Below are 14185 nucleotides of genomic sequence, written 5' to 3' on the forward strand. Positions count from 1 at the left end.
TTCTTCCAATAGAGCATCTAATATTTAAAAATTGAAATTTATGACTTATAAGTTTTATTGTGAACTAATAGTCTAAAACTTTAAGACTATGTTGGTTTCTTCTTTAGAATTTACAAGTTTTAAGCTAAGATGTTATGTTGTTATTGTAATATTGTAGACTTACGTTTGTGATTTTTTGTTTTAAAAGACATTTATCAAGTTTGTTGATTATTTTTTGTCTAAAAGCTTTAATTATGTACATTTTGGAGGGGGAAAACGGGCCAGCCCGTCAGCCTGCCAGCCCTGCAAAATATGAGCCGGGCTAACATTTTGAGCCCTTTTAACAATACGGGCTAGGCCGGGCCAACCTTTTTTTGGCAGGCCAAATGCGGGCTGGGCCGGGCCGGTCCACATTGCCACCCCTAGCATTTGGTGCATTGTTTAGAAAAGTGGCAATTACTGTATAAATAGAGGGAATATCTTGAAGGTACATCATTTATTTGTATTAGTTTTATACAATAGACAATACTCAATCATGATTAAAAATAAATGGTGATAATATTTAACAATATAAAAACTTTTATATTGTTGATATATTTTTTTTTGTCATATAAATATTTTACTGTTTTTTATCAGTATTTGTATAATAATATAAGAGTACACTACATTATCAAATAGACTGAAATTTTAAATGTTGATTAATGATATATAAACTTATTGTAAGAGATAAGTACGTACCGAAGATTAATTTCTTATTCATAGAATAGAGGATATTCTTTCTTATCCCAATAAAAATCTTAATACTTCTTAAAAAATCATTATAAAGACTTTTAGATTTTGAAAGAAATGAAATACTAAATAAATTTTAGTTTTTTAGTCATTCTCATACAAAATGTTAGTCTAATAATGTAAAGTTCTACTATATTTTAAGATAATCAATAGTCAAATGTTCTATTCATAAGAGTGACACTTGTTGGAAGATGAAGTCAGACACCTCAAAAGATATAGATCAAGCAGTACCAAAAATATATATTTAGAGTACAAATCACTTACCCTTTGCCACACTATGTAAAATGTAAATAGTAAAAGTGAACCACTGCAGGCCCATAAATAATAATAATCTAGCTTGTCAAACATTCGGCATCATCTTGTGCTATCGGGCTTAGATTATCAAACCTTGTCCGGTGAACTAGGTTTATATTTTTCTATTATTCAAGCTTGTTGTAATTGTGTTCATGCAAATTGTCCATCTATATGACACAAAAAAAGAGAGAAATAGTCCAATAGTCTACATAAACCAAATAAACATTTGCATATAACAAAACAACGATAAGTAAAGGGAATAATTCTCACTAGATTATTAGAAATATTAAAATATTAAGAGTTTGATGCATAATATGATCAAAAAGTCAATAATTCAATTTGTGAAAGTGACACTTGTTAGAAAGACAACCACAAACTCCGAAAATAATTGATTCCTTACTCAAAAGGTGAGGAGATATCCTTAATGATAACAAAAAAATAACTCACAGTAAGAACACTCTCAAACTTCTATACTTCTTAGTTTTAACTAACTTACACAAAATTACATATGATTGGTTTAATAAGAAGTGTAAAAATATTTTGAAGTACTAACAATGATGCCCAAAACCTAAATCTGCTTCATATTTTTGTAGAATACCAACTCACATTTAACTCTCACATAAGTGATTAAATACTAATTGTAGATTTCAGACATGTTATTAGAAGTAATTGTCTTGAAAGTTAAGTTTCATTAACTTATGAAAGTGAGAACAACACCTCAATTTTCATAAAATATTTATAATTTTTTATTAGTTATCTTACATTGAGATTCTCAAATCAAGAATAAGATTTGAACTTATGCCAATTGATTTGAGATTCTCACATCAACTGCATCAAATTCTTAAAAATTGAACTAACATTTATTTATTTATCATAATTATAACCATATATCAAATATAGAATTAAGTAGTATGTTTATTGTCATGCCGTATTTTAATTGATATTGACTAATATTTTGGTGATTGTGCACTTTCATTTTAACACGGGAGAGAAATAATAATGAAAGTTAATTTGTTAAAATCTGAATGAATAATACTATATAATTTCTATTTACTTGCACTACATATCAATTAAACTCTCCTCGTGATCAAAGTTAATCTAAGTGAAAATGAGTAGAAAGTAAACAAATAATGGAATATCTATATATTATTGATTTATCAAAATCGGTTAGAATTTCAATGTACAATTATTTTTATAGGTGAAATCTTTGACATGGGAAGAGGGAAATGAGTATGGAAAATGTGTGAAGAAGATCTTTGCTCCCGACATTGGCACGGTTTTGATGAAGATACCAACATCACCAAAAAGAATAAAAGGAAGAATACTTATGAAGACAATGAAGATTCAAGCTTCAAGATATTCAAGACTTTTTAGTCTAAGTCTAAATAAGTACTTCTATCCTATATTCTTGAATATATAATAGTAGTGTTGCTCAAAATATTTTTAAAGAAAATTGAAACACTTCAAAGTTTAAATAAAACAATTTTCAAAATATTGTGTAACAAGTTACTGAAATCTGATTAACAAGGTACATGAGTAAGAAAAGAGTTATCTAACTTAAAACTGATCAAATTAATCCATTATTGTCTTTGAGTAACAGATTAGTAATGATAATGAAGTTGAGTAACAAATTAGTTAACTTGTTGTAGTCGATTACTCTAAGTGAATTTTAAATTCATTGTTGGACAGAACATTTGGGTAATTGATTACTCAATGCTGTAATCCATTACTGAGAGTTGTTGTATCAGATTTTCAAATTCAAAGTGAATGAGTTTCAATCCAAAAGACATAGTTTCATTCCAATCAATTCCTACCCATTCAAAGAGTCATTTTGGCTGGTTGGAAAGCCTATATAAAGGCATTGAAACTCATAATCATAACATACAACTCTCACACAAATTCTGAAAATTCTCTCACTATTTTTATGCACTTTTGCACCTAATTCTTAAACTTTCAAAAGAGAATTTTCTGAGTTACTTGAAGTAATTGTTTCAAAGTTTTATAAACCTATTGATCAATATTACTTAGTATACAAGAGAGTTATTGCATTGCAAGTGATATCACATTTCATACTTGTAAAGGCAATCCAAGCCACTATTATAATTCTTCATTCATTGAAAATATTTTCTTTCACGGGGTGTGACAAGAAATGAGATAGAGTTACTTGGAAAAGTATTTTCTAAGGTAATAAGTATTAGTGAGTGTGTAATGTATATAGAAGTCTCGGGGAGAGATATTGTAATTACAACTCATAATATTTAATGGAAAATCTCTTGTGCTGCAAGAGTGCTGGACGTAGCCTTCGGTGGACAAGAAGATGAACTAGTATAAAATTCCGGTGTACTCTCTTCTCCCTTTATCTCTTCAATTATTTACTAGTTATTTTCTACAAATTATTTTCGCTGCTCTTAACTCTTGATATTGCAGAAAAAATAACCATAATTTTTTAAGTCAACTAATTCACCCCTCTTAGTTGCAATCTCATTCTTACAATTGGCACCAGAGTTATTTTTGAGTAAGATATTCTCAAATCTGATCCTATATCAAAGATGGCCTCAAGATTATTCATAGGAGAAGGTTCCAACATCAACTGCTCACCAAGCTTTGTTGGAGAGTGCTATGATTTCTGAAAAATCAGAATGAGAATCTTCATAGAATCTCAAGACTTAGATATATGGAATGCAATTGAAGAATGACCATATGAACCCTTCACCGTTGTGAACAATGTAAGAGAAGTAAAGCCAAAATCTTCATGGAATGATGAAGACAAGAAGAAAGTGCAATACGACCTTAAAGCCAAAAACATTCTTGTGTCGGCTTTAGAAGAAAAAGAATTCCTTAGAGTGTCCAGTTGCAAAACGTCAAAAGAAATTTGGGACAATCTAGAAATGATACATGGAGGCAAAGAAGTACAAAGGTCTACAACAAATAGTGAAGCATCAACATCAAAGCAAAGATCTACATGCTCAATATGGAGAAAACCAGATCATCTAAAATGTGTTTGTCCAGCCCAAATGATACATGCTGACGATTATGAGGTTAGTAACTCTGAACCAAATGATAATTTTTCATATAATGAGTTACATAACGCTTTTTGTAAATTACATGAAGAATTTATTAGACTCTCTAAAGTGTGTATAAATCAGAAAAAACACTATAGAACTTCTTGAGAGTCAAAATAAAATTCTACAAAAAGATTTGGATGCTTTAAAATCCAAATCAAATGACAAGTACATTGATTGTCCAAAATGTGATACTATTAAAACTAAAATTGTTTCATTAAATCAAGAAATGAATATGTTCAAGAAGAGTACTCATAAGTTGGACAATATTTTAAATACTAAAAAATATATCAATGACCGAAGAGGTCTAGGCTACACAAATAGCCGAAAAACTAATGGTATGACATAGTACTTTTGTGAAAACTAAGAATGACTGCATGCATAATATTTCTAAAGAAAATCTTGATCAACATTCTTTCTATAAGTCTAAACAAAAGATACATTAACATCAACCACATGCTTTTATTGTAAAAATGTTGGTCATACTCCTAATTCATGACATATTAGAAAAGTTGGTATTCCAACTGACTAATATGTTTGGGTTGAGAAAGGTGTTAACCTCGCAGGGCCCAAATCACATTGGGTACCTAGAAAATATTTTTTAATTTGTTTTGCAGGAGTGCTTGAAAGCCATAAGCGTAAATGTATTATCATGACAACGACTGTTCAAAGCACATATCACGAGGAGATTCAAAATTATCATTTCTTCAAGAAATTAAGGCCTTGTTACCTATGCATAGAACATCAAAAGAAAAATCATTGGTACAAGTAACATTGTTATTATATTTATCTAAGTGCATGGTATGATCGTCTAACTAAATTTCTACTTGAAAAAGGTTTCAACAAAGGAAAGGTCGACACTACACTCTTTATAAAAAGAATAAATCATCATATTCAAATTTATGTAGATGATATTATTTTTTGTTCCACTAATGAGGTTTTGTGTAGTGAATTTGGCAAAATGATGCAAGGAGGGTTTGAAATGTCTGTGATGGGAAAATTAAATTACTTATTTGGACTTCAAATCAAACAACTTGATAATGACATTTTCATAAGTCAATCCAAGTATTGTAGAGATTTTCTAAAAAGATTTGACATGGATGGATGCTAGCCAATAGCTACTCCTATGTGATCCAATACTTACATTGATACAGATGAAGCAGAAAAAAACATTGAAATCTCAAAATATCGATATATGATTGGATCTCTTTTTTATTTAACTGTCAGTAGACCTGATATCATGTTTAGTGTATGTCTGTATGCACACTATCAATCTAAACCAAATAAATCACACTTAGTTGTCATTAAGAGAATCATGAAATATCTTAAGGGTATATTTAACGTTGGGTTGTGGTACCAAAAGGAAGTATATATGATTTGGTTGGTTATTTAGATTCAGATTTTGCTGGGTGCAAATCTGAGAGGAAAAGTAAAAGTGGTACTTGTCATATTTTGGGAAATGTTTTAGTGTCTTGGTCTTGCAAGAAACAATCATGTGTTGTCATAAGCATTGCTGAAGCTGAATATATAGCATAGGTAGTTGTTGTGCCCAAGTGATGTGGCTTAAACAACCATTACAATATTATGGCTTAGACTTTGGGTGTACTCCTTTAAATTGTGACAATACTAGTGCTATAAACCTTAGAAAGAATCATGTTATGCATTCTAGAACCAAACACATTGATATAAGACATCACTTCCTTAGGGACCATGTCCAAAAGAAGGATGTGTCTGTAGAATTTGTTGATACTCACAACCAACTAGTAGATATATTCACTAAACCATTGATAAAAGAACTTTTTTTATAAAATTAGACGAGAATTAGGCATTCTTGATGAAACATACTTATCTTAAATGCTTATATATTTATATTTGTGCTTCATTATATCTATTTTATGCCTACTTGAACTTAAATGTGTTTAATTATGTTTAAAATTTCAATTTTCGGGTTAAAAATCATTTTCATAGCTTAACTTTGCCTAAAAATAAGTTTTTCTGGGGTCGGTAATCGATTATACTAGAGAGTAACCGATTACAGGGTTGAACAACATGTTTCAGTAACCAATTACTCAAAAAGAGTAACCGATTACTCTATGTTGCTGTTTGAAAAATTTAAACTTTTTTAATTTGAGTAACCGATTACTCTGCACCGTTATATATGTATTTTTTCTGCATTTTTAAACTTTTTCAAACTCATCTTCCTCATCAACTCGTGTTCTCTCTTGCTCAACCCTCTCAACCCCTCAAATCTTCATTTTTGATCCACTTTGGGTGATTTTTGTGTCTATTCATATCATATTTTTAATTTTAAACACTTATACACCATCATTTTCATGTTTAGTGGCCTAAATAAAAAAACCCAAAATCTCCAAAACCCAAAAACCTAAGAACTCAAAAACCTCAATTCATGACTTCCTCTTCTAGATCAAAGAAGCAACGCACAAATGTGACTCAAAGGAACCAAGGAACTTCATCTTTATAGTCTAACCCTTTGGATTTGACAAGACTTCTTGCTAATGATGATCAACATAAAATCTTTGAGGAACACTTCCTTGATTGCAATATCTTCACTCCCAAATACGGTAATATTAGGAACTTTGAGTTTGAAGATTTTCTATTTCCTTATCTCTTGAGACAACAAAACCTTTTCAATTTCTGTTGTGAGTCAAATGAAATATATCCTGAACTGATTAGAGTATTTTACTATAACATGAACTTTAGAAAAAAACAGTCTTACTTCCTATGTAAAAGGAAAAGACATTACTTTGGATTTGAAAACTATAAGTTCATTGTGCTGTAACATACCCTATAATTGGAGCATTGCAGGCTTCGATCTTGAATGCGAATGGGAAAACTATGATCGAAAAGATTTTTATTATTCTCTGTGTAGAATTACTAAAGAGGAAATAGAAACGCTTAAGCAACAGGGTTAGGGTGAAACTGTTAAAAATAGAGATATCCTTTCTGCTGGACATCTCAAACTAGAAGACCGTTTGCTTCATTATTTTCTCAGCTATGTCATCTTACCAAAATTTTCAAATCACTCTCAAATAAGTGACATAGAACTCCAATTGATGTATGCCATAAAATTTAATCTGAAAATCAATTGGAATCTGATGATAATGAGACAGATGTGTGGTCTGTAAGAGGAACCCAAAGCCCTTTGTCATATGCAATCTTCATAACAAATATCCTTGAGCATTTCGGTGTTTCTACTACTGGAGAAACTAAGATCCCGCTTAACTCTTGTGAAAGCCATATTGATGTGGACGTAATTCACAAAATGGGCTTCACATTTGATCTTCGTGACCGAATCTACAAGCATAGGAAAGATAGACCTCTTACTCCTGAACCAGAACCTACCCCTGCTAATCCTTCTGAACCTCAACCTTCTGAGTTTTATGCTCAATCTTCCTCATATGTTGTCATGCCTTCAAATCAGATGATTAAAGATGAGTTGGTTTCTCTTCGAGGCTACATCACTAATCAGATGGATGCCTTTGATTCACAGAATCAACAAATCCAGTTTGAACTTCATCGTCTCTCTTCTAAGCTGAGTAGCATGGACGTTGATGAAGACAGTTCCGAGCCTGAGTCTTAGACCTTATATGTTGTTAGGATTTTCTGGTTGTAATGTTAATTTCTCCTGGTTTCGAACAAATTTCTATTATGTTGTTTGTATTGTTGTTTGCATTGTTAATGCTTGAACATCTTTTTGCTTTTATGATATACATTGCGATGTTTATGTTATGTCTTATGAGTACCGTTATGCTTGTCATATACATATTATATGCTATATATATATTGTGTTGGAAACTCTTGGCTTTTCCACTTTTGATGAAGTCAAAAGAGGGAGAAAAGTTGAGAGAGTGTATTTTCTGTTTAAAATATTTCAGGCACATAACTCCAAATGAAAGGGGGAGCATACAAAATAGGGGGAGCATACTCAAGACAAGTCAAGAATATCACAAAATATGCTGCTCTCAGAAAACTAAATTGTTAAGAAGATATTGGTTTGTCATCATCAAAAAAGGGGAGATTGTGAAGAAGATCTCTACTCCTCACCTTAGTGACCTTGACACGGTTTTGATGAAGACACCAACATCACCAAAAAGAAGAAAAGGAAGAATACTTATGAAGACAATGAAGATTCAAGCTTCAAGATATTCAAGACTCTTTAGTCTAAGTCTAAATAAGTACTTCTATCATATACTCTTGAATATATAATAGTAGTATTGCTCAAAATATTTTTAAAGAAAATTGAAACACTTTTCAAAGTTTAAATAAAACAATTTTCAAAATACTATGTAACAAGTTAGTGAAATCTGAGTAACAGGGTATATGAGTAAGAAAAGAGTTATCCAACTTAAAACTGATCAGATTAATCCATTATTGTCTTTGAGTAACAGATTACCAGTGATAATGAAGTTGAGTAACAGATTACTCAACTTGCTGTAATCGATTACTCTAAGTGAATTTTAAATTTATTATTGGACAGAACATTTGGGTAATCGATTACTCAATGCTGTAATTGATTACTAAGAGTTGTTGCATCAGATTTTCAAATTCAAAGTGAATGAGTTTCAACCCAAAATTCATGGTTTCATTCCAATCAATTTCTATCATTTCAAAGAGGCATTTTGGCTGGTTGAAAAGCCTATATAAAGGCATTGAAACTCATAACCACAACACACAACTTTCATACAGCTCTCACACAAATTCTAAAAATTCTCACTATTTTTTTGCAATTTTGCACTCAGTTCTTAAACTTTCAAAAGAGAATTTTCTGAGTTACTTTGAAGTAATTGTTTCAAAGTTTTACAAACCTATTGAGCAATATTACTTAGTATGCAAGAGAGTTATTGCATTGCAAGTGATATTACATTTCATACTTGTAAAGACAATCCAAACCACTGTTGTAATTCTTCATTCATTGAAAATACTTTCTTTCACAGGGTGTTACAAAAAATGAGATAGAGTTACTTGGAAAAGTGTTTTCTAAGGTGATAAGTATTAGTGAGTGTGTAAGGTACATAGAAGTCTCGGGGGAGATATTGTAATTACAATTCATAATATTTAGTGGAAAATCTTTTGTGCTGCAAGAGTACTAGACGTAGTCTCGGTAGACAAAAAAGTGAACCAGTATAAAATTCTGGTGTATTCTCTTCTCCCTTTATCTCTTCAATTATTTACTTGTTATTTTCTGCAAATTATTTTTGCTGCTCTTAACTCTTGATATTGCAAAAAAAGAAGTTATTATAATTTTTAAGTCAACTAATTCAATCCTCTCTTATTTGCAATCTCATTATTACAAAATGTACTTTAGAGTAATTAAGAATGAATCCATTTTTATTTGCTTACTTTATAGTCAAAGTTATAGTCAAAATGCACTTCAGACTATGCATTGAACTGGGCAGATATCTGCATGTTCAAAACTATGCGATATCCTTTCCATTCTTACTTCTTAGGTCTTCTTTCAATGTTTTTGTAATTATACATTTTTAACATATAGTAAATAATCAATTTAATCCTCATTAAATAGTTATTTTTCATATTTTTATATCATGAATAAAAATAATAATTAAGTCTTTATAATTTTTAAGATAGTTATTTTAATAAATTATCTTCTTAAGTATCTTAACTATTGTTCTAATAGTGGATAGTAAAAACAATATATTACTGGTATATTATATGTCACAGATAGATAAATATATAGGGAAATTATATATTTCTCTAGAGTATCCATTTATAAATTCTCGTGTACCATTATTAATCATATAAAACAAAGGTCACATGAAAATGGCACATGAAGATCATGCACCTAAAACGTGACTGGGATCCCAGCTTAGGTCCCCCTTTTAGACTTTGACGTGGTGAAATGAAAGCGTGATTAGCACGCACAATTGTGGGAACGTGGTTAAGTACCCCACTACCATTCTATATGGATCTCCGCCGACAATGGCTTCGTTGAATCTCTCTTCTTCTATCTGTACAAGTCAGACTCACACATAATGATGGATGAGGAATGCTTCCAAAGATTCCACCACTTCTTGTCAGTAAAAAGATGCCCACGATTCCACTCCATTCCCACCAGCAAAATATATTCAAGCATCATTTTGATAGAGTCGACTTATGATAGAGAAAACTTAAAAGCTAATTAGATCTTTAAGATGATCAAAAGGTAAGAGTCAAATGATAGCATTATTAATACAAAAAAAGTTAATTTGTCAACATATCATTTTTGTTTGCATTAGCATCTCCCACGACAAAGCTAGTAGAATAAATATTTTTACATTCTCTAAAATTGATTTGAGAATGTGATACTACTCTCATATTTGATAGAAGATTATAAAAGGTCCAAGAAAAAATTACTGGTTAAACCAAATTTGCAAAGAAGGGCTAGTGAATAAAATTGGTATTATCTCTACAACTATAATTAAGATATTAGCTATTATTTTTTAATCTTAGAGATGCGCTGGTGAATGAAAACATTTATTTTTTCCTTTCTGAAAAGGGATAAGCAATACTATGTAACAACATTTTATGCTAGAGAGAGATTTACTTCATGTTCTAATAAATTAAAAATCGATACCATAAAAGTTTATTTGTGAGTTGAATTTTGAAGGAGAATGAAGAAAAATAAAAAACTTGAGAATCATGAAACATCGGTAATTTGGACCTCTCCACGAAGTCAGCCCATAGTTTAGGCAAGTATGACATGAAAAATTTGTTGTTAGTCTAGAATGTCCATTTAGCCTACAGATTTTTCTAACAAAAAACGTGGAAGGTAAAATTGTTGTACTCAACATAAGAATATTATTTTAGATTTCATGTAATTTTAATTTCTTCTTAATTTTATACTCGGCTCACAAGCCCAATATATCAATATTTAAGGACAAACATGATATTTCATGCCTTTTCATAAATACATATATTGGCCCAAATTTAAGGGACATTGCACTATAAGAGGTAGGACATCGCAAATTACAATGCTGTATATACCCAAAGCCAAATTCACTAACCCATGATGACGTAAGAAAAACGGAAAAAAAAAATACGAAATTTAGTAGCTACCACAAACGAAATTTTGACTATTAGATCAAAAGACAAAATTAGAAATTTCCTTCTCATATTCTACCTCAGTACTGTACAACTCAGAGTTACAGATAAGACAGCCTTGCAATCGCTTCAATTTTATTATGCACCATTTGCCCCACTCACAAGTCAGTAACCACACTTCGCTTGCTTTAAATTCAACATTTCCCTTACATCACTTTCATTTTTTTCAGTTTTCATAAATCACACACAAATTCTCAGATCTCTTGAGATAGTTTCATCGCCGATCTGTGAAAATGGACGGTTACGATGGCACGGTGAGGCTCGGAGCCATTAACTTGAAGCATGATCGCGCCTCCGATTTTGACTCCGCCTCCGACGTGTCGGTTTCGTCGCCGGTTACTCGGCAGAAAGCTGCCGCCGCTAAACAGTTCATAGAGAATCATTACAAAAATTATCTCCAAGGATTGCAAGATCGCAAAGACAGGTTAATAACAACTACTTAATTCTTATTTCTCATTTTTTTGTTCCATTTAATTTTTAATTTCAATTCATACACTTCTATTGTTAACATTTTATAGACTGTGACGATTCCTCTAATAACTTGGTTATACTTATCTTGTGTTTATACTAAATATATAGCTAAGCTTTAAATTGTAGTCCTCAATCGTAATTCAACTAATAGTGTAGCTTTGGTGATTTCCATAGTTTGGTGGTGACCGCAATAGCATTAGATGTATTTTTTGGTTGCGACTTTGCTAATTTGTAAATATAATTGCAATTTAAAACCATGACATACGTAGATGATATATATAGATAAATATACTAACAAGGGAAGGTAGATAGTTGACTTCGCATAATGTCACGAGTTTGATTCCTGTCGTGTATATGGAAAAATGCTTTGTTAGGAGATGCATAATTCATTTCAGTGATATCTACGTCTTACGAATTATTCTGCGACTTTAGGTCGAGAGACATGGTTGGTGCATACTAAAAGAATATTGATAAATATATACGGATTTTCAACTGTGCTACACGAGGTAGAGATTTTTTACACCATCAACCATTTATACATGGCTATATCACAAAAATGTTGAACTTTTGAAATAATCATCTTAAAAGTGACATAGATTTGTGTATAATTAGTTGGTGTAAAAAGTTTTACACTAACAGTGTATTAAAATTAAACTCAGTATATATTGGTTTTAATTTTGATATGGCTTTGCTTCAGACGTAGAGCGCTTCAAAGGAAAGTGCAAGAAGCGCAAATACCGGTTGAGGAGCAGGAGGAAATGATGAGGAGTTTGGAGCGCCGAGAAACTGAGTACATGAGGTTTCAGAGACGTAAAATTGGAATTGATGACTTTGAGCAATTAACAGTAATTGGTAAAGGTGCTTTTGGTGAGGTACACAGTTAATGAATTCCTTTATGTGTGTGGTGCCTTGTGTTATAAACATAATGCTTTTACTCGTGCATTTCTATAGAATACAGATTATTACAAATTTTAGAAAATGTAGGTGAGGTTATGCCGTGCTAAAAATACCGGAGAGATTTTTGCCATGAAGAAATTGAAGAAGTCAGAGATGCTTAGCCGTGGACAGGTACCAGCTGTTATACTTAGCTCAGTAATTCAATTTATCAATCTTCATAGTTTGTGGTCATACCAACCAGGTTTTGCGAAATTTATAGCTCATTGGCATTTTACCTGATTTCCTCCACTTAGATGATTTGGTTGGTACTTCCGCAATTACACTGACCAGTTTTATAATGGTTTGGTTCCTGTTTTATATATGGCATAACTTGAATTTAATATCTAACTGGGATGTCTCTTCTGATTTGCATTTTTTGGTTGACAATCTTCTAATGTGCATCTTATTAACATTTAATTATAATTTAGCTAATATAATATGAATGCATTTATTTTGTGCAGTTTGCTTAGTTGTGTGCAGTTCCTGAGTTATTTTAATTTCCAAACAAATATGTAAACTTCCTGCCATACTTGTGATTGGTAATCTAGCTGATTATGCAGTCACAGTGCTCTGGGGAAGCATTTGTTACTAGTAACGCTTGGTGGAGAAATCCAATTTTATGTCTGACATTCAGTCCTGTAGAAAACAAAGTTCTAGTTAGTGCATACATTGTATCCAATTGAAGTTGGTTAACTTGTTTTTTTAACAATCTTGCTTTCCTTTTATCCAAAAGAACCTGTTTTTCGTTGTTGAGAAATGAAGGCATTGCACAATGAGTACAACTTTTTGTCTTCCATGCATCTTCCACTTCTCTCCTGCAGCTGTCTCACCTAGCTGTTGACAAGCTTGGGAAATTTGTACTTCGACATTAGATAAAAATGGAATAAAATCATTCATTAATTAGGAGCTTAGGGTTCAAATAAAGGTTACACTTTAGATTTTTTTCTAGAAGCTTATCTACTCTCTGGTACAATTTGTATACTTTTTACATCATGATGTCGTTTTAATTTAGGTGGAACATGTTCGGTCTGAGAGGAACTTACTGGCAGAGGTTGATAGTAGATGTATAGTAAAACTCCATTACTCATTCCAAGATTCAGATTCCCTATATCTCATCATGGAGTACTTACCTGGTGGTGACATTATGACATTGTTAATGAGGGAAGATATTCTTTCTGAAGATGTTGCTCGCTTCTACATAGCTGAAAGCATTCTTGCTATTCACTCAATACATCAACACAACTATGTGCATAGGTATGACTATCGTCAAACAGTTCAATTTTTGTTCTAGACTTCTAGTGGTTGGCAACTTGGCATAGGTACTTTATGTATAAGAGGCTGAGAGCTTACGGCATATTCTAACAAAAATAAAGCATTGTCTGCACTGGCTTAAATAATCAAAAAGCAGTATTCTTACATTAATGTGGCTTACCATACTTTGAACAAGAAATGCTGGTGATCAGTAGAGTTTATGCAATTTATATCTAGCTAGTCAGATTGTAGAAAAATATATATATATACATATATATATATAT

General features: G+C 31.5%; 1 protein-coding gene and 1 long non-coding RNA gene across 3 annotated transcripts in view; one reads left to right on the top strand and one right to left on the bottom strand.

The window, feature by feature from the left end:
* Positions 11242-14185, top strand: part of LOC109349395 (serine/threonine-protein kinase tricorner) — a 7925-nt gene continuing 4981 nt past the window's right edge. The window contains exons 1-4 of one of the 2 annotated variants that reach the window (XM_019590179.1): positions 11242-11667; positions 12412-12586; positions 12699-12782; positions 13663-13904. In XM_019590179.1, the coding sequence (XP_019445724.1) occupies positions 11477-11667; positions 12412-12586; positions 12699-12782; positions 13663-13904 (692 nt within the window). In that variant the 5' untranslated portion in view covers positions 11242-11476. The remainder of the gene's footprint in view (positions 11668-12411; positions 12587-12698; positions 12783-13662; positions 13905-14185) is intronic. The other variant, XM_019590178.1, reaches the window with a different exon arrangement.
* On the bottom strand, positions 13030-13656 carry LOC109349396. Its single transcript, XR_002107968.1, has 2 exons — positions 13319-13656; positions 13030-13218 (listed from the first exon to the last, which is right to left on the bottom strand). It is a non-coding gene; the product is annotated as an uncharacterized LOC109349396 (long non-coding RNA).

Source organism: Lupinus angustifolius, chromosome LG06 (assembly GCF_001865875.1).
Source record: "Lupinus angustifolius cultivar Tanjil chromosome LG06, LupAngTanjil_v1.0, whole genome shotgun sequence".
NCBI classification, from domain to species: Eukaryota; Viridiplantae; Streptophyta; class Magnoliopsida; order Fabales; family Fabaceae; genus Lupinus; species Lupinus angustifolius.